The following is a 25,092-nucleotide window of genomic DNA, read 5'->3' on the forward strand; positions in this document are numbered from 1 at the left end:
TTGTGCTGCTTACGCACAAGTGCTTCCATTATTCTGCTGATGTTTCTCCTGCCAGTGATGCACCTCATCCAGTATTCAAGTGCTTCGAGGATACAGTGAAATATGGAATAGACTCATGACGACCCCCACGCTCCTTTCAAAATGAAGTCATGGAAAGATTCTCCAGCAGAAGATCAGGGAGTTCAGGCACTTTATTATTTTCCAAAGACTTATCTTGTTCACTCTTCTTATGGAAACTTTCAAGAGAAGATAATTTCTGTACAGATCCAGCGTTTCAACCCATAGGGTCACATCTAGAATATATCATTTTGTTTACTTTGGACAGATTTCAAAACTTTTGAGGCAACGGAACTTCCCCATCCTTTAAAAGGACAAGTGCTGCTCATGCTTTGCAGTGGGAAAACTAGAAGAAAGCAAATCCTATGGGGCAGCATGGTGGCGTAGTGGTTAGCTCTCTTGCCTTGCAGCGCTGGGTCCCTGGTTCGAATCCTAGCAAGGTAAACCTCTGCAAGGAGTTTGTATGTTCTCCCTGTGTCTGCGTGGGTTTCCTCCGGGTACTCAGTTTTGCTCCCACTTCCCAAAAACATACAGATAAGTTAATTGGTTTCCCCCTAAATTGGCCCTAGACTGTGATGCATACACTACACAATACCATACATAGACATATGGCTATGGTAGGGACTAGATTGTGAGCCCCCTCTGAGGGACAGTTAGTGACAAGACAATATACTCTGTACAGCGCTGCATAATATGTCGGCGCTATATAAATACTTAAAATAAATAAAAAATAAATAAAATCTTCTGGCTGGCTATACTTGCAACATAAATTAGACCTGCATGGATCATAGTGGACAAATTCATGATTGCTGCCATTAAAGGGCAACTGAAGCAAGAGGGATATGGAGGCTGCCATATTTATTTCCTTTTAAGCAATACCAGTTGCCTGGCTGTCCTGCTGATCCTCTGCCTCTAAAGGTGGCCATACACTCGTTAGATTAGCAGCAGATAGATCATCAGATACATTTCTGGTCTATCTGATGTGTTTAGGAACATTTTTTACTAGGAACAGATTTCCAATAGATTTCAGTTTGAAATCTATTGAAAATCGATCTGATGGCATTTTTTTTGCAAATTGATAAGCAATCTCTTCAGATCGATTTTGATTTTCCACCCTGACCAATTGATTGAAGTCGATCGAAATCGATCAAAAACGGCCGCAAATCGATCGAATCGGCAAGCGATTTGCAATCGATCGGTCGATCGATCGGCCGTTAATCGGCTGAGTGTATGGGCCCCTTAATACTTTTAGCAATATCCCCTAAATAAGCATGCAGCAGATCAGGTGTTTCTGACATTGTCAGATCTGAAAGATTAGCTGCATGCTTGTTTCTGGCATTATTCAGACACTACTGCAGCCTAATATACCAGCAGGATTGCTAGGCAACTGGTATTGTATACAAGTAAATAAATATGGCAGTCTCCATATATTTCTCACATCAGTTGTCCTTTAAAGCCCCTTTCCAATTTCAAAATTTTGCAGCAAATTGCACTGTTTTTTTCAACACCCAAAGAATCAAAAAATATATATACATACCAGTATTTTTTTTTTCCCATAAAGTCATCCTGGCTCTGTGATGCTGGCAGGCCTCCCTGCCACCCTCTTGCAGAGCACCCCCACGTGTCAAGGATTGTAAGGGCTAGTATTGTGCAGGCAGCAGAGCCTAATGCTGGCAATAACATCTGGCATAGGGAGGTGAGGGGTTAAAGTAAGCCTATGCAAGGCTGGGAGGGGGGACACACTTTTTTTCTTTGATAAATAAAAAATAAATAAAAGCAAGGAGTCCAGAAACTGATATAGAGCTAGTAAAATAGTAGGTAATAAGTGGTTTGTGGTACTGCTTTTAAACAATACCAGTTGCCTGGCAGCCCTGGTGATCTATTTGGCTGCAGTATTGTCTGAATAACAACAGAAACATGCATGTGGCTAATCTTGTTAGATCTGACAAAAATGTCAGAAACCCCTGATCTTCATGCTTGTTCAGGGTCTATGGCTGAAACAGGGCTGCCAGGCAACTGGTATTCTTTAAAAGCAAATAAATATGGCAGCCTCCATGTCCCTCTCATTACAGTTGTCAGAGAGTCTGCAGCCTAGGACTGGAGGAGATGAATTTAAGGGACATAATTTTGAAATACATTTTTTCCCCCAAGAGGGATCAAAACTCGGTGCTGTTTCCCAACAGTCAGGATAGGATTTTATGGTTCATGCTAAATATAAATAATCAAAGTTATAGAATGGTGCTAAACCCAGCATAAGTTGTTTTAAACTTAAATATTGGATTGAATGATGGCTAGGCAGTTGTTGTCCTGCGGCCGCTGTTTAAGGATCCCAATCTTCCCATTGGATTTCTGATAAATATATCACTTGTATAAGCTTAGATGGTTAAGTTTTGTTTTTATCAAAATCTTTTTAGAGCAGGATTTACATTGATGATAGTGAAAATACAAGCATTGCTGCAGCCTTGTGGATTACAGTATGTTATGTACCCTCTAGTGGCCACAAATATTATTACAGTGCAATAATAACATTACAGATATATCTGGTTTGGTGTTGTTTTTTTGTTTTAGATTTTTCTCTACAAATATCTACATTGAATAAACCCAAGAGGTCCATGAATTTAATGAGACTTCTTTATTTTACTAGTTAAAACTGCAATTAATTGCGTTTTTGAAAATAGACCTCTTGTCACAAAACTGACAGATACTGACACTAGACTGTGTTTCCTGCAACGTCTACAGTGACAGCAGTCTTTGTAGGCTAAATTCTGCAGGAAGAAGTGTCGTTCTACCCCTTTCCATTGTTGGAATGTGTGTAAAGATTTCTTTTTTCTTTTGTTCTCAGTGGCCCTACAGAATACATAACTATCTTGTGACTGGTCAGTGAATGAATGGAGGGATTGTGATGGTTTGTAGTAGATGAAGTTTAAAGCATCTTTCCTCTGGTGCTTTTTCCTCAGTCACTGTCACTGCAGTAAACTGTCAGTGCAGTTAGGAGGCGGATCACTACTGCATTTTTACTCTGGGGCTTTTTCCTCAGTCACTGTAGTAAACTGTCAGTGCAGTTAGGAGGGCAGATCAATGCTGCCAGTACTCACAACAATTTACTTCTACATGCTTCAATTGTTCTGTGTATTGGAGAGGTGCTCACACTTGTGCAAGTCACTGATGGCCGCAGAGGGGTTTCATATGGGAAATCTCTTGTCTATAGAAATGTCAGCACTATCTCCCTAGCAGTCAGCCCATTTCCTTTTCTTTTGAGAAGAAGGCTTGGATCATGTAATGTTAGCTCTCTACTTAGCAACATGATTGAGAAGTATTAAAGCAAGCACGTGATGTTTTGCAAATGAAGAAGTTTAAAACTTGCCTTGGGAGAGGGGGGACAAATCAAGAAGCTTCCTACATCTCACTCTACATTGCCGCTTTAGCAGCATGTCCTCCTGAATTTTGCGGCTGTGCTCATCAATGAGCATGACTGCACTGCACCTGCGCAGTAACACGGATCCACTTGGGCTTCAGTGGAAAAAGCCAAGCCCTATCAGGCCTGTGCTACGGTGCAGGTGTGAGCCATCAAGTGTCTGTCATCAGTGTTTGACTGGACCCAGTGGAGGAATGGCAAGGAGGTGCAGGATGGGGGAGGGCTCTGAATTATCCAGAGGCTTCCCACTATCTAGGTTAGTACCCAAACTGGTCACTTTTTTCCTACTACAGATGTCCTTTAAGGCTATCTGCCAGAACTTGCATAGTGGGAAAGTCTACTAAAGCTACACATAGATGATATGGTCAGAAATTGCGCTGTTATGATGAGCTTTGTCTGTTCCCTGGGACTGGCTCTACATAGGGTGTTAGTGGATCACTGACTTGGATTGCCCCAGGCGGTGGCTGTTGTATTCACCCACAGTAGCAGGTCCCCATCTTTCTCCATTCATCTCTTCTCCGTTAGAAGTGTCATCTCAAAACGGTAAATGCAGCAATATTTATATTTCACCAGATCCTGGAGAAAGGCACAGGAAACCATGGAGATGGGAAAAGGGTACCACAATATATTCATTTAAATTTTCACCAGGGGTTGGCAAATTTGTGATATTTGGGAGACGGTAGGAAATGTTTGGACCCAATTCCATTAACAACGATTAAAATAGATCCCACAAGTTAGGTGCCAATTTTGCAGAGCCTTGCCCATGTGGCTCCTGGCATGTGTCCATCCCTGCTTCACACAAATATCAGTACATTTAGTTTTCTTTTTTTCTTTAGTTAAAGAGGAACTCCAGTGAAAATAATGTAATAAAGTGCTTAATTTTTACAATAATTATGTACAAATGATTTATTCAGTCTTTGCTCATTGAAAAATCTTTCCTCTCCCTGATTTACATTCAGACATTTGACATGGTGACGTTTTTACTGCTGGCAGGTGATGTCACTGGAAGGAGATGCTGCTTGCTTTTTTGACAGTTGGAAACAGCTGTTATTTTTTCCCACAATGCAACAAGGCTCCCACGGTGTAATGTCAGGACCTCAGAGCTGTGAGGCGCTGACATCACACTGTGGGAGTGGTTTCACCACAAAATCGGCCATACAGAGCCCCCTGATCATCAATTTGAGAAAAGGAATAGATTTCTCATGGGAAAGGGGGTATCGGCTACTGATTGGGATGAAGTTCAATTCTTGGTTACGGTTTATTTTAAGAGTTTGATTTTGTTCTGTTGCAGAACGCCATTTGAAACATTTCTAACCATGTTTCATTGCAGCACATTAAGTCACTTAAGACAGTTTAAGTTTTATATTGTGACTCTCCAGGGTTAAATGTAAGCATGTGTTGCCCCCATTTATACGTTACTGATACACATAGCTGCAACAGAAGGTAGTCGCATTTTATCTGAGGGTTTAGAGGTGTTTGAAGACTGACTGAGCCTCCCTAGCTGCTGTTACATTCTCTGAGCTCCTCCTTAGCAGCTGCACAGGACTTTGAAGCACATACCATGGTCATCTATCCCAAGTGCTGGCAGTCATATTGCTTGCTTTGCTTGTGAAACATACAGTAATTGCCATTAGACCCTGTATTCAAGGCTGTGCTGCAGCAGAGAAACACCACAATGATTCATTCATGCATTGTTTGTAGCAGAAAAGCCAGTCTGTTCCATTTTAGCTTGTGCTCCTCCACTGTCCTTTATTTGGTACTGTGGTTTGAAATGCATTTATGTTTTAGCGTGTGCTTTGCCACTACTGCCCTTTATTTGGAATCTCAGCTTGGCACATATTTATATTTTAGCGTGTGCTGTACCACTCCTGCCCTTTATTTGGTACTGCAGTTTGGAATGTATTTGTTTTAGCATGTATGCTACCACTGCCCTTTATTTGGTGCTGTAGTTTGAAATGTATTTGTATTTTAGCATATGCTCTGCTGGCTCAGTTCCCATTGACTGAAAAAATTGATGCATGTTTCATAAGGATGTATTTAAAGCAGAATTACTGTCTGTCATGCCATTGAATAAAAACTTGTTTCCCTGCTCTATTGCCCATACAGCTATCCTACTGGCATTTGTCCCAAAGTTATGTCATCTGTATGTAAATTATGAGTTCCTCCAGTATGGAATGACGCAATACTGGGAAGTGCTATTGTAATTACCATATTTTCTGAATCATAAATGGGTGGAAAAAGTCAGTGTGTCTTATGGACTGAATAATACAATATTTGGTTCGGTGCATGTGTTCCCCCACATAGGAACCCCTGGGGCCCCCACCGGTAACGCCCCACGGCAACTGTAGAGCCCTCACCGTTTCAGACATCATGCTTCCAGTCTTTCATCTTCTGTCCCTTCCTGTTCACATCCACGTGCAGCACACGCGATGGGGTCATGCACCAACAAGTATATGAGCAGGAAGAAGGCATAAAACGGAAGACTGAGAGCGCACCACCTGGACAGGCAAGGGCTTCTGCTGCACTCTGCAGTTGGGAGTAGTGTAGACAGTGATTAGTTAGGGATTGGTGGGGCAGTGGGTATTAGTGAAGGCAGGGATTAGTGAGGCAGTGGGTATTAGTTTAGCAGTGATTAGTTAGGGATTAGTGCGGTAGTGGGTATAAAGGTGTGTACACACGCACTACGTCCGGCAACGACGGGTCTTTCAGACCCTCCCACTGGGCGGACGTTCAGCCGACAGTAGTGCGTGTGTATGGGCTGTTGGCAGACTGATAAGGCTGTTTCTGAACGATCCGCTGAGCGGATTGTTCAGAAACAGCCTTATCAGTCCGCCGACAGCACGTACACACACACACTACTGTCGGCTGAACGTCCGCCCAGCGGGTCGTTTGCCGGCGGTAGTGCGTGTGTACACACCTTTAGTGTAGTCAGGGATTAGTGGGGCAGTGGGGATTAGTTTAGCTGGTAGGGCAGTGGCAAGCAGTGTAGTTTAGGAGATTGACAGCTTGGTGTGAAAAGCTCCACAAGATGCCCCTGCACCATGGACGTACCAGGTTTAGTATATATGTTACGGCCAGAACCCGAAGTTTGGCCACTTCTAGTTCTGGCCGGCCACTTCGGGTTCTGGCCGGCCAATTTGCGAAGTGGCCGCTGCGCTGCGGCCAATGTTAGAAATGGATTGTTTACTCTGATATTAATGTATCTTCTGGCCGCAGCGCAGCGGCCAAACGTATTAATTTGTTGCAATTAAGCCGGCGGCAATGTAACAATTCAAGCCGCCGGCTTTTTATCTGCCTCTCTCTCCTTCTCCCCCCCCCCCCCGCCTCTCTCGCTCTCCTCCCCCCCCCGCCTCTCTCGCTCTCCTATGGGCAGCCGGGCGGGGACACGAGTGTCCCCCCGGAGTCGTTCGTCGCGGCAGGGAAGCCTGCCGTTCTTGCAGAGCGGGTGCTGGCAGAAGCAATGTCTGCAGCCTCCCCGCTCTGCTGCCCCTGCTGCGACGAACGACTCTGGGGGACTCGCGTGTCCCCCACCGGCTGGCCATAAGAGGAGAGAGAGAGAGGCAGATAAAAAGCCGGCGGCTTGAATTGTTACATTGCCGCCGGCTTAATTGCAACAAATTAATACGTTTGGCCGCTGCGCTGCGGCCAGAAGATACATTAATATCAGAGTAAACAATCCATTTCTAACATTGGCCGCAGCGCAGCGGCCACTTCGCAAATTGGCCGGCCAGAACCCGAAGTGGCCGGCCAGAACTAGAAGTGGCCAAACTTCGGGTTCTGGCCGTAACATATATATTCTTTCCCTGTTTTTGTCCTCTAAAACTAGGTGTGTCTTTTGGTCAGGAGAGTTTTGTGGTCCGAAAAATATGGTTTATCAAATTAATTCAAAAGACGATCTGGAAAGCTATGCCGCACTCCAGCATGTTATTGTTAAAGGGGAACTTCAGCCTAAACAAACATACTGTCATTAAGTTACATTAGTTATGTTAATTAAAATACATAGGTAATATAATCTCTTACCCACCCTGTTTTAAAAGAACAGGCAAATATTTGTGATTTCATGGGGGCGGACATCTTTTTCATGGGACAGTCATCTTTTTGGTTAAAAAGGAGGAGGTGACAGGGAGCATGAGACACAGTTCCAACTGTCCTGTGTCCTGATCACCCCTCTCAGCTGCGCACGCTAGGCTTCAAATCTCAAATTCAAAATTAAAAAAAAAATTGCTCCAGAATGATAACAACATCAGAAATCCCATCATGCTTTGCACATCATCAGGGGAAAAATGCCCAGGCAGTTTTCTTCTGTGCAGCTAAAAATGAGGCTTGGGTAAGAAAAACAAAGTACTGATGCTGTAAAACTGTTAAAGAAACACCGAGCCTTTTCAGTGCTGCTGATTAGATTTTTAGTCTGGAGGTTCACTTTAAGCTTCCAAGCAAAATGAATCAAACTTTAAGGGCTCGTTTCCACTAGTGCGGCGTGCGTCTCGTAGACGCACGCCGGCACTGAGCGGGTGGGCGGGATCGCAGGCGAATCCCATGAGCCGTGCCATGCACGGCTATGGGAATCACAGCCTCCGCCGCGAATTCTGTAGGGGGTTCCGGACGAATTGCTACTGCAAGTGATTTGGCCGGCGGCGCCGTTATCCCCTATGGCAGAGTTTCCCTGCGCGATTTGCCTGCGGGGAAACTCTACGGAGTCACGCCCGTTTTCGCGATAGTGGAAACGGGCCCTTAACCTTTTCAGTAACTATCTAGCAAATAATTGTGTGGTTTTTTTTAGAAGCTCTTATGGTGTGTCTAACCCATTGGAGCAAAGGGTATATTTTGATTGTAGTTCCACTTTTATGTCACGTTGCGATAAAACTCTTTGGTCAGTATTATTTTAGTTTCCATCTGCTTCCAACTCATTTCAAAGTATTTTATTGCTGGTTGCAAGGACTAGGGATGATCAATGAGATCAGACCGTTTGCTTAGTCCATTACAGCATGCTCAACAGACTAAGCAAATTGTCTGATCAGACATATGGCCTGGCATAGCTTATATGTGGATGTGAGTGTGGAATGGAATGTTCTTTGTAGGTGGACATTGTTGATCATGGAATTATTGTCCTTTTAAAATAGCAAACTCTGCACACGGCCGGGTGTCACTTTTTATGGGGGAATTAGGGGCTTTTATGTCTAGGTGCATTTGTTAATACATTTTGCATTTTTCCTAAGTAGAAACTTGTGATACTATTTTTGAAAGGTATTTAGGACTGTGACTGGAGTTAGATGTACATATTCCAAATGATTAAAGCAAAATTAAAAAGTTACAGCACATTGAGGAAACTGGAGCCACTTGACAATTCAATGAGCGGTGTTACAAGGACTACAACTTGAAAATGAAGACCCCTCTCAGAAACCATTTATAAGATAATACCATATATATAGTGATCACTTCAGTTCCTTTATCTGGTTCCTTACTTTGTAAAATTCTTGGGCAAAACATGTTTAGCAAAAGTAGATCCCAAAAGGGGCCCATACACCTAACGTTTTTCCCGGCGAAATACGGCCGTTTCGATCACAGTGATCAAAACGGCTGTGAAATCGCCGTGCACACCGCTGACAGAACGATGGATTTCCTTCCGAAATCCATCGTTCCCGTCGACTCCCGTTGATCCATCCGTGCGGAAGATTTTTCTCGGTCGCTGGCGGGTCGGGAGTGTGTCGATAGCGGTGTTCCAATGCCCGACGACTGAGGCAATACAGCGAGTATACATTACCTGCTCCAGCCGGCGCGAGTCCCCTGGTCTTCTTCTCCGCTTCGGGCTCCAGAGCTACACAGAACTTCCTGTCCCGGCAGGAAGTTTAAACAGTAGAGCGCCCTCTACTGTTTAAACTTCCCCTGGACAGGAAATTCAGTAGCCGGAGCGGAGAAGAAGACCAGGGGACTCGCGCCGGCTGGAGCAGGTAATGTATGCAGGGGGGGGGGGGGGGGTAGCAGCGGCAGCTCCACAGATTCTGATCGATTCACAATCTGTTTGCAGTAAAGGTGGCCATACAATCTCTCTCTGATCAGATTCGATCAGAGAGGGATCTATTTGTTGGTCGAATCTGATGGCAAATTAACTAGTAAAGTGGACAGATTTTATTGGCTTCAGGTGAGCCCATTCTTGAATTAGTGATTGTGTGCCATGTCTATTGCCTCAGACTCACTGGCTACAGTATGCACAGCTTGCTTTGGAGATAAACTGTAGGCCCTTTTCCTCTGTGCAGAAGCCTTTCAGCCCCTCATGATGAGGTGGACTTTGTCTTGTAATCTTTGTAGTTTTGCAAATTAAACTCTGGTTGCATTTTCTTTTTTTTCTGTGCACTTGCTGTAATGTTTTTGGAGCCCATTAGAATACTTTCGGGTCATGTGGGTTTACTTTTACTGACCCTACTGAACTTTGACTATTCTTAGTGAAAGCCTTTCAGCAGGCATCTACTCTCTCCCTTGAGATGTTTGTAAACCACAGCATTCTTTAAAAAGAAATATTAGTCTAGGCGGGCTATGTATTGTGGCATGTGTGGAATGGCTAGCCTACCTGTTGTGCTGCTCAATTCTTTACATAGTCCAGGGAAAGGTGCTGCCATGGTCCAGGCAGCTAATGAGCAGCTACATTCCTTCAGGAACAACTGTCATATTTCTGACTTTCCTCTTGTACTTTCTGCAGCTGTTCAGCTTTACAGAGCTGCCACATTGATCTGTGGGGAGGGCATTCTTTTCTGGCATCTCACAAACATCCTAACTGTAGATATAGACTTTTGTATGTATTTCCTTTTTTGCAGGAACTGTTTGCTAGACTTGTGTACTGTCTGCAATAATCCAGAAGTACAGCTGCCATGACTAGAAATCAAAATTATGTGCTTGACTGTTCAAATGTTAGCTTCTTCTACTGCATAATATTCAATAAAGTTCTACAGTAATTAAGGCAAAAGCAACACAAATCTCCTGTACATACACACACCACATCCCCCCCCCAAAAATTTTTTTACTTTTTATTGTTATTTGTTAGAAGACAATTACCACATATGCATTATATTGTACCAGTAGCATTTTCTTTACATCAAACATTGGGTGAGAAATATAAACTACAAATAAAGAGCAAAGTAGAACATTGCATATAGTATTTACAATTTAACATTGTTGTTGCTAAATAGCAAAACTTTTACACATAGCTTTGTTCATACAAAAATAATTCATAAATAACATTCAATACAACTTAAGAGTGGAATGATACTTAAGAATGATACAGCAGAGAACATGTGACAACTTTTAGATGGAGACCTCTTTCAATTATTCCTGCAGTAGAGATGCACTCGGTCAATGTAAAAAAAATGTTAACATTAACCCAGAAATAAAAGCTATGATTAAGCTAAAATAGAACAGGCAATGAAGTATGGAAATGCAAGATAAGACCACATTTTTTTGTAAATGGCCCATTGACTCTTGCTTAAAACTGATTGAAAGTGACTAGCTGCACATTTAAAATACGAACACTAGAGGGCAGCAAAGGATAAGGACAGGCAAGTCTTCAACCGATTACTTTGTATAAAAGTTGGAATTACACTTGTTTCAATGGATACACGCTAATCTTTCACGCATACTTCTAAGGCAAGATAAAAGTTAGCTAATTAAATCATTTTTATATTTGTAAACAAGACTGTTTATAAGTTTGGGCTGTATTTTGTTTGCTGCATTTTTTTCCTTTAAACAATTTAAACAATTTTTTTTTAACAGAAATTGAAATATAAGGCTAAACAGTAAATATTTAGCTTTTGCTAAAAATGCTAAACGGTGTGCAGTTTTGATGAGTAGGTTTGGTGAGCACACCTCATGGTGCATGCCACCTCGTCATTTTTATAAATGTAGCTACTCTGAAATTCAGAACCTCTGTGGAATGCAAAGTTTGCAGTGTTCCTGGTTAAGGCACAGATAGCTTTCTAGTGTACAGTAATTGCTCCTCTCTTGCTATGGGAGGGCCTGGCAGCTGTGTGAATGACAGGAGCAGTCTGATCCTCATTTGGAGTTTATAATTCCTTACTATACTCGGATAGCATGCACTTCACCAGCCCTCACATAGGTCAGGACTCCAGAGGGGACAGCTTGAAAGACAGGGAGTGAAGGCCTTGGGCTTCGGCTCGTGTACAGGAAGTCTTCGGATGGTGAACATGAACATTTCTGTATGGTAGTATTCCAGCATATTTGTGACTCAAGGATGTCCAAGTCTGAAAAAGTTGCCCTAAATTATGATATGGTCCCCATCAACATCCCAAACTCTAAAGAAACATTGCCACACCAGCCCATAATGAAGACCTTCTGTATCAGCATCATTGCTCATGGCTTGCCTTTTTGCCGCAGACGGGTGAGTACTTGTGATACCCTACGTAAAATATCTGGCTGCAAACATAGTTTGCTGCGTGGGTTGTCAGTGTGTGGTATATGTACTTATAGATTTGGGGGTAATGGGTACGTTTGGTTGTCAAATTCAGTTTACCAGAACTTGTTTTGAAATTTTGAAAAAACGACAAATCATGCATAATTCGAATATATAAATATGGTTCAATTAAAAGCTTAAATGAAAAGCTGGGTAAGTTGAACTACCAGTGTGTCTTTTCTTGACAGGGTATTTGCAATGGGGTAACTGATACCAGGGGGTAAATATTCACTGTCATAATGGGGTATATATTTTTTATAGTATTGAGATACACAATATTGACAACTTCTTATCATCTGAATAGCGGTTTGTTTTTCTCAGATATTATTCACTAAACATTGCAGCTGGGGCTCTGTGTAAGGTTTTGTAAATTAGTTGCTGGGATATTCTTCCTGAAACCTGATGTTTATAGTTATCTTTTATCACGTACTGGATTGAGATCAGTTGTTACATCATGTGTTACGTTGACCAGAACTTTCCTTCCAAAGTTTTCTTTCTTTCTTTTTAAAATTTGTGAAGCTTCCCAAGGACTGTGGTTAACAACTAGAGAAGCTAGTAGAAAATTAAAAATAGAAAGTCGCTATGCGACGCTTGCGATATAGTTTAAATATAGATAATCCTGAGCACTTCGTCTGTGCCTTCATACTGTCATTTGCAATGTGAAAAAAGCTCGGCAATTGCTGTTGTGACATAAAAATGCCTCTGTCAGTAACACAATTTTGACCTTGTTCACGGTAAAGTGCAAATTATATATAATTTTTTTCTCCTGCTTTGCCGTTTTAGCTACAGTGTGAAATAATGAAGTCTTCATTTACTTGTATTTAACTTTAAAGAAAGACAATATATGCGCAGGTTTGAGCCAAATACTGTTAATAGCTGCATTTCCCTTATAAAGCATTTTACACATATCTTCTGGCATAGACAATAAACGTATAATTCAGCAACTAGTCAAGTATTAGTGCATTGTGAAACAGCAGATTTTGTTTCAGTTGTTTGAATTTTTATTGCTAGGCAATTGGGCTTCTGGGATTTCTAACTTAGCCGTGTTTTAAGGGACAGTTAAAGAACGTAAAAAGTATGAGATGGAATCAGCCATTGCCTGATTGCCAGAACTCACACTCTCATACATAGCAGGGAGTGGATGACCACTCTGATATAGCCACAAGGTAGCCAGAATTGTGCCACCTAACTTTTGAGGTTTTCTTCTTATTATTATTATTATTAGTGGAGCTGGCTCCTACATATTTTCTGCTAGCTCGTGGATTGGACAGGCTAGCTGCTGAATTCCATTAGTTTGTCCTCCTCTGCTCTAGACATTCCACCTGCTGGCAGTGATAGAAACAGCAGTGCTTGGCTGGGTTCAGCATTCTGTTTGCTGCAGAGAGCAGAGGGTGAGCTGTGCCAAGACGCTGCCAGTATCGGCCGGCCAGGGGGAAGAACAACAGTCTAATAAAGTGCTTTCGCTTGTTTGAGGCTGTTTCCCCACTTACAGGCAGTCACTGTCCATAGACACTAATTACTTGCCTAATGTGCTTTAAAATGGACCATGCTTTTCTCCTGATTGGTTATCTGAGCTTTCTGCTTCACTGTGATTGTTATCAGTTAGGTTAGCAGTTTGCTTTCACTTTGAAGGTCAGTAAGTTAAGCCATAGCCTATTGCCAGGACAAACACATACAGCTCTGGGATATATAGCCATCATTCCACTATAGAAGAGTCATTTCGCTATTTAAGTTGCTGCCAGGTTTCTGAAACACATTGTGCGTAATACTTCCAGTTTTGGCTGCTAATACCAGCGATTACAGATGCTCATGTGTGAAATGGGTGAGCTGTGAAGCAGCTTGTCCCCACATACCCCCTGCGTTTTCATGTTGCTAGTTACAAGTTCTTATTACTATTTTCCCATTCTCACTAACACGAGAAAGACCAGTAGTTCTGTCCTACATTGCTAATGATGGCTGCCCTTGTGGAATTGTGCAAGTCACCCACCATGTGGCTGGAGGGGTTTTCTTTTTTCTAAATCTGTCTGATGAGTCTTTACATTATATTTTCTCTCTTGAAATGTTAATAAAGCCAGAAGGAACATAATTCTACCAATATTTCTCTCTGAATAATTTAATCAGCTGCTGTTTATTAGTGGTTTGTCCTAGAACCTTATAATATACAAGTGCCTAACATGGTAGCTTTGCCCAAGAATACTGACTAGTGAACAGACAGAGAACATTTCAGGTGCACAGTGTTTGTGTAATATGGCAGATGGGTTATGTTAGTTTTTTTCTTTGACGTTTTAGTTATGCATCATCTATCCAATGAATGCTTACTGACAAAGCACATTTTTCCTCCATCTTTGGATTTATCACATTTGCCTTCCATCTGTTAGCAGTACAGAGATACTTATAAGATGCAGTTTACAAATGAAGCCCCATAACGTTCATTACAATTGCTATTAGGTGTCATAAAATAGAGGTCGTAGTGAAAGGCGTAGAAAATGCTTGGCATGCACTCGTGAGGAGTAAAAATACTTCCGTTATGGGATCTGTCTATCGTTGAACATCTTGTGTATTAGTTATATTGAGCATCTATCATGCTGATGACTATAAATGGACATCAGGCATCAGGCCTGACTGTGCAGCTTGCAGTCATCATCCTTCTCTAATCATACCTTTTACTAAGGTGTAGCCATAGTGATATTCATTGGCATTCTCACCTATATGTTCTCAGGATCTCTGAAGTTCAATGTAAATAGTGTTATTCCTGTCTTTCACGGGGCAGCTAGAGGGTCTCGCCCACTCACTTTTGAAGGGAATGTTACATAACTTTTTACAAGCCAGGGATTATTTACCCACTGATGTGTCCCACAATATAGTTAGGTCCATAAATATTTGGACAGAGGCAACTTCTTTCTAATTTTGGTTCTGTACATTACCACAATTAATTTTAAATGAAACAACACAGATGCAGTTGTAGTGCAGACTTTCAGCTTTAATCCAGTGTGGTGAACAAAACAATTGCATAGAAATGTGATGGAAAACAAAAGTTTGCTTTCTTAAAACAGAAAATATTTCGGTAATTCAGGTTGGAGTGAGCTCCGAGATGTCTCCCAGTGCATCACTGCTGAATATATGCAAATTATGCCATTGTTGTCTCTGCAAGCTAAACACACCTTCAGATCCGCTGGAATGCAATGAAGTGTCGTTAAGCTTGTTAAAGTGTAACTGTCGGGCATAAAATCAAAAATCAATTCTTTATTTTTATCTGGTAAACAAGTAATAAGGATGCTAATCAGACAATCCAAAAGTTAAAATCTCTAAATGAGAGTCAGGTAAACTGGGGAATAACCATTTATAAACAAGAAAAGTAATAGAGATTTTAACTTTTGGATTGCCTGGTTAGCATCCGTATTACTTGTTTACCAGATAAAAATAAAGAATTGATTTTTGATTTTATGCCCGACAGTTACACTTTAATATTACAGAGCCACAATAATCCAACATGCATGCAGACTGTTTGATTGATATATCCTCATCAGTGCATGACATGGATTAATGTAGCTCTATGGGGTAGGACTTGAAACACCCAGAGGAACATGGTAGGGTAGCGTTAGGGTTCATGGTGAACCAGAACCCCTAGGAGTGTGTAAGGGGCTACAATGGACCAAAAAACCCTCTTACTAAAATGCTAAGGAAAACAAAAGTTTGCTTTCCTCAAACAGAAAACTTGCAAGTATACCTAAGCTGACATGATGAGATAAACATGGGCACATATGGTAATGCCCTAGTAAGAACTTGTCTGTGTTCCTTCTTTTATTTTTCAGTGCAAGGGTTAACAAACCAGTGCTTTATTTATGGAAATGAGGCAGATTAATGCAATCGTGGCTCTTCTGAAATGTAAATAGAAGGCAAAACACTTGTATCTGGCTGAATAAACACTGTTGATAAAAGGATAGTCCGGAAAAGTTCAAAAGGAAATTATTTTATATATTATATAACATATTATTTGTGGGAGCTCAAAGAAACTGATTTTACATCACACTGACATGGCAGTCGTTTACAGTTCAGGTTTAAATTTTAGCTCCTTAGAACACGGTCTCTCCATCATAGAAAGGTTATATAATGCAAAAGTTTTAAGCTAGCAATTACAAGGCAAATAAACATAACGACTTTTAATTACAGTTCTGGATGTGCAAACCATTTTTATGGTAATGGTTATAAATTATGGAAATAGAGTGAGACGTCACTTCAGTCCTTTCTGTGCCAGTCACTGGATATTACACTTGCATTCTGTTCAGAATCTATCGTATATTACTTACCAAAGTGAACACACACTTTGCTGAATATAAGTGAACTAATCCATTCACTTTTTTGGCTTCTCTTTTGGTGGCTAGTGTTCTATATTTTCTTTCTCAAATTGTCCTAAAATGCTCTTTAGGGCCCTTTTCCACTAGCAATCGCTAGCGTTCACGCTGAACGCTAGCGATTGCTGAATCGCAATTACCGGCGATTCCCCGACGTTCGCGGCCGCGATTTTGCTATGCTATGCACTGCATAGCAAAATCGCGGCAATTATCGCTCCGCCGCGCGTTCGCGTTCCCGGCAAAAACGAATCGCGGTAGTGGAAATGACCTACCGCGATTCCCATGTTAAAAAGCAAACCGTAGCGATTGTAAAATCGCTAGCGGTTTGCGTTTTTGCGGTTCAGCCAGCGCAAACGTGCTGGTGGAAAAGGGCCCTGATTGTTTCAGTACATTTAGGGCTTGCTCACACTACAAGAGCTTTTTAAGCACTAGTGATTTTTAAAAGCTCTTGCTAATGCAATGCTATGGAGGATTTTTACAAATCAGGGCCCTTGTATGAACACTCACATAGGATAACATTAGCAAGAGCTTTTAAAATCACAAAGCGCTTAGAAAAGCTTTTGTAATGTGAATAAGCCCTTACTTTATATAATGAGGAAGGTGTGTTTAGTGATTCTCACTGAATGTGGTGCTCTCGGATGACAGAATGGGCCTAATCCTAGTCACTTTTTTTCCTAAGTTTTCTCCTAAGTTATATTTAACATGTTATCAAAAAAATGCCTTAGAAGCCATCAGAAAGTAAAAAAAAAAAACTCAGAATAATTTTGGCACTACTTTTTCACCTGTTTTTTTGGTGCTTTTTTCAATTGCATTGTGCTAGAAAGTTTTTTTTAAACAGAAGATGAAAATGATCTCCTTGGAGAAAACTTCTGTCTTTTATCAGGCCCAATGGGTCTGATCCAAGTCACTTTTTCTCCTAGGTGATATTTAGTATCTTATCAATCAAATGCCCTTTCAGCCACCAGCAAACAAGAAAATACTGAGAAGAATTTTGACAGTACATTTTCACATACTACCGTATTTGGTACTTTTTCAATTGCAGAGTGCTGAAAAGTTATTTGAAACGGAAGATGAAAAATCTCCCAGGAGAAAACTTGGATTGGAGCAGGCCCTATGTATCTTACATACACAGCAAAGTCAATGTGAACCTACAAGCAGGAAAGGGGCACATATAAAAAAAAAGGAGGAAGACCTCCTGTAACAGATGTAGATCGTAGCTTATAATATTCCCCCTGGCTATCATTCTTGTGTGGACATAACATTCCAAGCCATTATGTATCCAGGGCTTCTTCCGTGTATTCTGGTGCGCGTAAATACTAGCTTGCTTCCATATTCTGGGTGCTCCAGTCCATCGCACTGAATATGCAGGTGGGGATTTTCATTTCTACACAATAACAGGCATCTTGCTTTCTTTCCGGCAGAAAGAGAAATTGCTTTGAATCATTCATTAATGATTTGCTGTCCTGCCCAGCAGAATATGTAAGCTTGTAGTTTAAAAGTACCAGTTCATTTGATAACGTTAATATAAAAAAAATAAATGGATATACCTGTTTAATATAAAAAAAATAAAATGGATATACCTGTGTAGAAAACCGTTTGTTGTGGCTGCCCTTTTATCCTGCTGAGTCCTTCACTTCAGGGTTTTCTTAGTTAGGCTTAGTGTACACTGTACCCTTTACAGCACTCAGTAACATGTATGTGTTACAAGTGTCAGTTCATTTCACATCATATTTGGTGTGGTATTGGTTCACCTCTTATGTACTAGAGCAACTGTACTGAAAATAATATAAAGAATAAAATTGCTTATTTTTTTTACAGTATTCATTATAAGATTATTTAGTCAGTGTTTGTCCATTGTAAAATCCTTCCTCTCCCTGATTTACATTCTGAAATGTATCACTGATGGGGACATCTTTAGTTCTGCCTGGTGATCTGTACGGAATGTTTAACTGAAAGCACAGAGAGAGTTGGAAAGAGACGTTATTGGCAGTTGGAAACAGACGTTATTTCCCATAATGCAACAAAGTTCACAGACAGCAAACTGTCAGGACCATGGTCATGACCTTACACTGTGGGAGGGTTAATATCAGACATACAGATGTCCCTCCCTGATGCTCTGTTCAAGAAAATGTAAAGTTTTACCATGGAAAAGGGGGTATTGGCTACTGATTGGGATGAATTTCTTTAATATCCCGTCCTTTCTCTTCACTTCTGGCTGTGTGTAGCAGGTGTCTTCGCCCCACTTGACCCTCCACTGCTGTTCCCGAGTGCTAGCAAGCACCCAGCCGCTGCATGGGATCAACTGACAAGCTGTAGAATTAACCACCACAGTGTTCTCCCCAGAATTTTTTTCCAGCTGGGAGGCATGAAAAACTAGCCGGGTGGCATTAAAAAAGTAGCCGGGTGGGGCAATATGAGAGAATGCAGGGCCGGTGCCTTTCTGCACAATTTTGCTTAGAGCATAGGAGGAGGTGAGCCGATGACAGCCGGGTGCTCACCAAAAAGGTCAAAACGAGCCTGGGGAGAACACTGCACTATTAATCTTCAAGTGGGAAGTAGGCGTTACTTAGGCTGATTGATTCATGGTGGTGTTGGTGTTCCAAAGCCGGAAGGCGGAAGTATCGGAACCATGGAACGCGATGTGAAGCACAAGTACTGAACTTCCTCTGACTCTGTCCGCTTGTCCGTTTATGTGAAATGGTGCTGAAGTGGGTTGTTCGGCAGTATTCAGGTGTCCTGAATTTGGCATGCTGAATTTGAACACAAACCCTAATTCGTGGTGGGCCTTTTGTATTCTACACAGCACAATGTTACATGATTTTACCATTTTGTAGGCTTCAGAAGTTTTTAACATAATGTAAGTTGCCTTTCTGTTTTATCAACCTGCGTTTTTTGCCTGTGTCGTGGTTTTGGTATGAAAACATGCTCTTAAAAAAGAGAATGCAGTTCAGCACATTGCATATGTCCCTTGTAGACGTACGCGAGACACGTGTCATTAGACATGTGTCCTGTTCATGGTTGGATGATTTGCTGGATGATTTGCTGAATCTAATTTGCATTTGCTAGTGTGTAAGCTGTCAGTCTGACTTTTCTGTATTTAGAATTAGTACACAGATGGTGGTCTGATCTTCATGTTGCTATGTACAAACAATGCCTGAGGCTTAAGTACCCTTGTATGAAAAAAACAAACTAAAACAAAATACACCTACTAATTTAGCATAGTGTAGCAAGCAGAATGCAGTAGTTGAAAAATATTTTGCCATTTTTTGATGCTAAAATGTCCTCACATTATTGGAATTATTGAATGAACAGGTGTCTTGTTTGGCTTACTTTACTTAGGTGCAATTTACTTAAGAAGCAAATTAGTGTATGCTGTTTTATATGCACTAGAAGTAGTTTTGTGAAGGTTTAAGGGGCACTGTAGTGACATATATTAGAATGTAGTAATTTATTCAGGATCCCCACTTTCACAAAAAGTGTTCCTGGTTTCAGCATCAGAAACATTTCCTTATTCTATATATTATGCACTGTATGTTGAATGTATCCCTGCCCTCCCAGTGATGCATATTATTATTGTTTAGTATTTATATAGTGCCGACATCTCTTCTGCAGCAATGTACAAAGTATATTGTCTTGTCACTTAACTGCCTCTCAGAGGGGCTCACAATCCTCTGTGCCATTAAAAGCTAAATATTCATGCAGCTGGGCAAATGTAGGCTTTTTATGTATGCATTTGGATCCTTTGGCAATTTTTTGTGCATTACATTGAAATGAATGAATAGTTATAGCTGTTAAATTTAGCTGGCTGATTGGCATTCCCTCGCTCAGCTGGCAACAGCCGTAAATAGAAGTAGAGAGCAAGGACTGGAGATACTCCTGTGTGTGACTAGACCTTGAGAAATGCTTTTCCAGAGCAATGCAGTGTAATCTGGTCTGTATTGGGGCACAGCTGGCAGCATGTACTGCTCTATGGAGAGAGGAGGACTACAAGCAGGAACAGACCTTTCAGTGCCTGCTGCATCTAATAATAGATAAACGCCACAAATCTCCAGCGTATCCTATGCTCCTGACGATGGAGGATACATGTACACTTGCAAGAGCCTCTCGAATCTCAGAAGGTGGCAGAAGTAGTCATTTCCCTTCTAGAAAGGCTGCTATAATTTTCCTTTAGGATTGTGTGCCAGAACCTGGTCTGACCTTTAGGCTGCTTTCACAGTGGGACGTTAAAGTCCCACGTTACAGCAGCTTGTAACGCAGCCCAACTCACGGTAATTAAAAATCAATGTGCTGTTCAGAGTGCTCACGTTGCGTTACAGTGTAACGCTGCACGTTCTGGGAAAGTGCAGCATGCTGTACGTTATACTGGGGTTTAGCTGTGTTAGACTGCTTGCACATGCTCAGTGACTAGCCACATGGCTAATTAATATTCACTGCACTGTGGTGGCATAACCTGGACTCCTAGTGTTGTCCGGATCATGAATGAATCGTTCATTTGATCCGGATCTTTTTTGCGAGTCGAATCAGCCGGATCATCACAATGAACGATTCGGTTCACAGTGGATGTCTGTCTGGAAGAAACAAGAACATACAGAATGTACAGTGCAGGGAAAGTCCTGTCCTTCTAATCATTTCACCCAGTCTTCTTCCCTAGTAAAATGATTCAAAAGATTTGGTTCAAAGATCCGAAGCTTTTCAATGATCCGATTCGAATCATCCGAATCCTTGAAAAGATCCGGACTTCCCATCACTATCCTGGAACGGCTGTTCTATCAGTATAGATAGAACGAAAACAGCGCACCAAGAGCCACATAACACGGCTCAATCTGCCGTCCATCTTCAACACCACCATGCGTTGCGTTAGGGGCACGTTATGCGATCTTAACGTCCCCTAAAACGTAACGTCTTGGTGTAAAAGAGGCCTTACAGTGTAAGACCTGCTCCATAAAAGGATAGAATGATTCTACTCTAGTTCTCGTATTGACTATTCAGACTTGATGAATTGTGTAATTAACATGGAAAATAGAACGGCATCTTACAACAAAATTGGAAGACCTTAGGGCAGTTTTGCTATTTAGCTTGACAGATTGGAAGCACTTTGCTAAGTGTTATTTCTGCTTGTCTTTGTCCACTGAAAGGACAAGTAAAAGATTATTACAACAGCACCAGTTATTTAAGGAAAAATGTCTGACCAGCACTGACCTGCTGAATGGACCATTTATTTTTGTATATTTGATGCTGTTCCTGGAGTTGTCTTATTGTACACAGTGTGCACATGGGAAATGACATGGATAGACAGTAGTGTGCGATGGTGCACTCCTATAGCGTGCTGGAGGGGGGACCATTTGCATCTTTTTTCTATGATGGGGCATAATTCACCTTCATAATGGAGAAGTAGTTCCTCAGTATTTCATATCATGCCAGGTACTCTTCTGTTGATTTTTTTTTGTCCATGGTGGGTAGTAAAGCCTAATACACATGCTAGATGAAACTCAGAGAGACAGCTATTAAGAGTATCCAGCATGTGTACAGGTGTCCCCAGAGTGTGTTTAAGGCTTTTTCACACAAACAGAATGTTAAATAGCTATGGTCCAGCATTTATTTGCCCAATAGCTGTCGTTAAGAGCCTTCCCGTTTCAAAATAATGCAACCAAATGGGAGTATTTTTAACTACAAATATGTCAGCAATTGCTGCCTGGTAAAAACTTGCTGTATGAGGTGTCTAGGGGTGGCTGCCGCCCACTCAGATGCACATGCAAGAGATCTCCCCAAGTGTTGGATGCTTGCAGGGGAATGCAGGCGTCCAGCAAATAGATAATATGGCTGACACGCAGTTAAGTGCTTTCAGTTGTTCGTGTGAAAGAGCCCATGAAGTGAACCTTAAGTGAGGGAAAGAAGTTAAGCTTTACTTACCTGGGCTACTGTACATGCACAGTCTCATCCGGGCGCCTCCTCCATCACACTCCCATAGCCTGGAGCACATACAATGCTCCTAGCAATAGAAGTGAAATCGAGGGTCGAACAAATGAGACGGTGCATGTGCAATAGCCCACGACTGATCCAGTCAACAAGCTTCCAGTTGGGCACAACAGAGATGCCTGGGAGGACTCGGAGGGACATGAAAGACTACCAGGGGCTGGAAGAAGCCCCAGGTAAGTTCAACTTCTTTCCCCCACTTAAGGTTACAATTTAAAGATCCAGGGGTTAACCTATGGATATGGTCCAGAAAACAGGCGAGGAGACATTCCACAATGGACTTTGTATTCACCCAATTATAAATTGAAATTTGAGATGAGGCCATTTCTTGGCTAATAAAATCTTGGTTTATAGTAAAGTAAATGAGAATATGAAAAAAAATCAGTTGTAAAAGTTCATTGTTTCCTCTCCAGCATATTATATTATGTCTTTGAGGCAAACCTAAAGCGGAGCAGTGCTTTGCTGACTGTGAGCAGCCTCCAGTTTATAGGAACATTCGATTAGTCTTCAGATTTTTCAGCCAGTATTCCTTAAAAGTTGTATCGTTATGCATGATCCAGTTCACTTTTTCTAAGTTTTCTCCTAGGTGATATTTTCACACTGTGCCATAAAATACCTTTTCAGCCACCAGCCAGCAAGAAAATACTCAAATTTTGACAGTATTTTTTCACCTACTTTATGGTACTTTTCAGTTTCTGAGTGCTAAAAAGTTATTTTAAACAGAAGATGAAAATTATCCTATTAGAACATTTAGGAGAAAAAAAAAGAATTAAGTCATGGAGAAAAAAATGAATTGAATCAGGCCCATTGTTTTAAGACCTAGGATTCCGAGGCTTACACTACATTCAAACTTAAAGCAGTAGGATTAACCATACTGTGCCAGGGAAAATAAAACACCTATATAACTAGATAAATACTTGATCTACTTATATAACACATGTATAGTAAATGAAGAGAATTCTGTTCCTGGTGGGAACCATGTCTTTGCCCACAGTGTAGGCTAAATCCTGATGTCATTTCTGCCCTTTACTTTTTTTTTTCTTTTCTCCTCCAGTCGCTGAGTCACCTCAGCCTTGCTTGTAAACACAAGTGAGCAGGGGGTCGTGTTACAGATAGGCAGCTAGGCAGGGAAATAAATGGAGGAGGAGGAATATATTATAGATTAAAAGAACCCCCAGCATGCAACTATTTGGCACTGACTACTAAAGGGCCAGTGCTCCTTAAGTATGTGATAACTCCAAATCATAACAGCTGAAAAAGTTTTGAAAGTTTTGAATACAGGATTAGCATATTTATCACTTAATACACTCAGACCAGTTGCTGTTAAAATTTGATTTTTATGGTGACAATCCTGCTTTAAGGCTTATTTTATAGAGGGTGGAAATTTTCAAAGACTAGTCGGATTGTTAAACCCTAATTGCCCAATAGGTGAACTAGTTGGTTCAGCACTTCTACTAAAATAAATATTACAGACTAAAGCTATTCCTACTTGAGACATGATCATTGTAGGATCCAGCCAATAATGGTCAGGTCTGGAGCCAATTCCACGTTTTGGGGTTACTGAAGGCCAATGTGAACACTCCTGAATTAGTTTGGTAAAATTCCTCTGACATAAGGCCAGCTCCATGTAATTGTGTCTTTACAGTACAGAAGCATGAACACCTATCTGATGGCCGTGTGCATGTCTGCACCTCAGTCAACGCGCTAAATGGTTTTTGGGAGGTGGCCCATGTTGCTGTGGTGACTGGTCACCTTAAACTGTAAAGAACCCTGTGATTTGTGCCATCCCTTTTTAACTTAAGAAGACATTTAAGTGACTCCTCAAGATTTATTGGGCTTCCTACTTCACTTCAGGGAAACAGAAATAAAACGTGTGTTGCCAATGTTAAATACTTGGCATAGCAATGTTGCTGTTACCAGAATTGTATAATCACTTTCTCTTGACTTTGTAACAGTGCTATCATCATTCCCATAATTCACATTAGCCCCTCAGAAGCTTTAATGTTTTGCATTATCCACTTGACCTTTTGTTAAGTTAATGATGCCTATAAATGGTAATATAAATCAGATGCTGTTTAATGTAATCTAGCATGTTGTGATTGCCATTCAATTCCTTACAGAGTATCATGGTTTCCTGATTAACACAAAGCATAAATTATTTCACACCAAGAAACTCTAGAGAATTTCTTGATTTCTAGAATGAAATTTGTATATTTATTTACAAGTTTAAATCATGACATTATGGAATGCCACTTGACAGAAGTGTGTACGGGGTGGTGACCACCAATTAAGAAGTACTTGCGCTTTTCTGTTTGTGAAGTGCCATGTTATAATTATACACTCCTGTATTTCTCATGTTGGAAAATTATATCCCGCCATTGGTAAATTGTGAATATTCAAACTTTGTAAGAATCCACTGGTTTTATTTTCTGTTTAGAAGCTAAAACAATAGATTTAGGCTAGGTTCACAGTCGGACGGTGCGTTGTGATGCGACGTTAAAGTTGCAACGCAGCATTACAACCGAAACAGTAGATACAGTGAAGCATACAGGCAATGAAAAGTATTCTTCCCTGTATCTGTTAACGTTTGTGCGTTTAGAGTTAACACACTGCAGCAGTGCGTTACCATAATGCAACATTTCCAATGTGACTTGAACGTTGCACTGTGAATGTCGCATAGGGTTAAAGAGAAACTCCGACCAAGAATTGAACTTTATCCAAATCAGTAGCTGATACGCCCTTTTACATGAGAAATCTATTCCTTTTCACAAACAGACCATCAGGGGGCTCTGTATGACTGATATCGTGGTGAAACCCCTACCACAAGAAACTGAGGA

At 41.2% G+C, this 25,092-nt stretch overlaps 1 protein-coding gene across 6 annotated transcripts in view; it reads left to right on the top strand.

The window, feature by feature from the left end:
* Positions 1-25,092, top strand: part of FBXW7 (F-box and WD repeat domain containing 7) — a 312,068-nt gene that overhangs the window by 130,857 nt on the left and 156,119 nt on the right. Inside the window, exon 1 of one of the 6 annotated variants that reach the window (XM_068279011.1) lies at positions 11,593-11,858. The exons of the other annotated variants lie outside the window; for them this stretch is intronic. Within the exon in view, the coding sequence (XP_068135112.1) occupies positions 11,679-11,858 (180 nt within the window). The 5' untranslated portion in view covers positions 11,593-11,678. Of the gene's footprint in view, positions 1-11,592; positions 11,859-25,092 lie in introns of those variants that run through there. 6 annotated transcript variants of the gene reach the window in all.

The sequence above is a fragment of the Hyperolius riggenbachi genome, chromosome 1 (assembly GCF_040937935.1).
Source record: "Hyperolius riggenbachi isolate aHypRig1 chromosome 1, aHypRig1.pri, whole genome shotgun sequence".
Taxonomy (NCBI): domain Eukaryota; kingdom Metazoa; phylum Chordata; class Amphibia; order Anura; family Hyperoliidae; genus Hyperolius; species Hyperolius riggenbachi.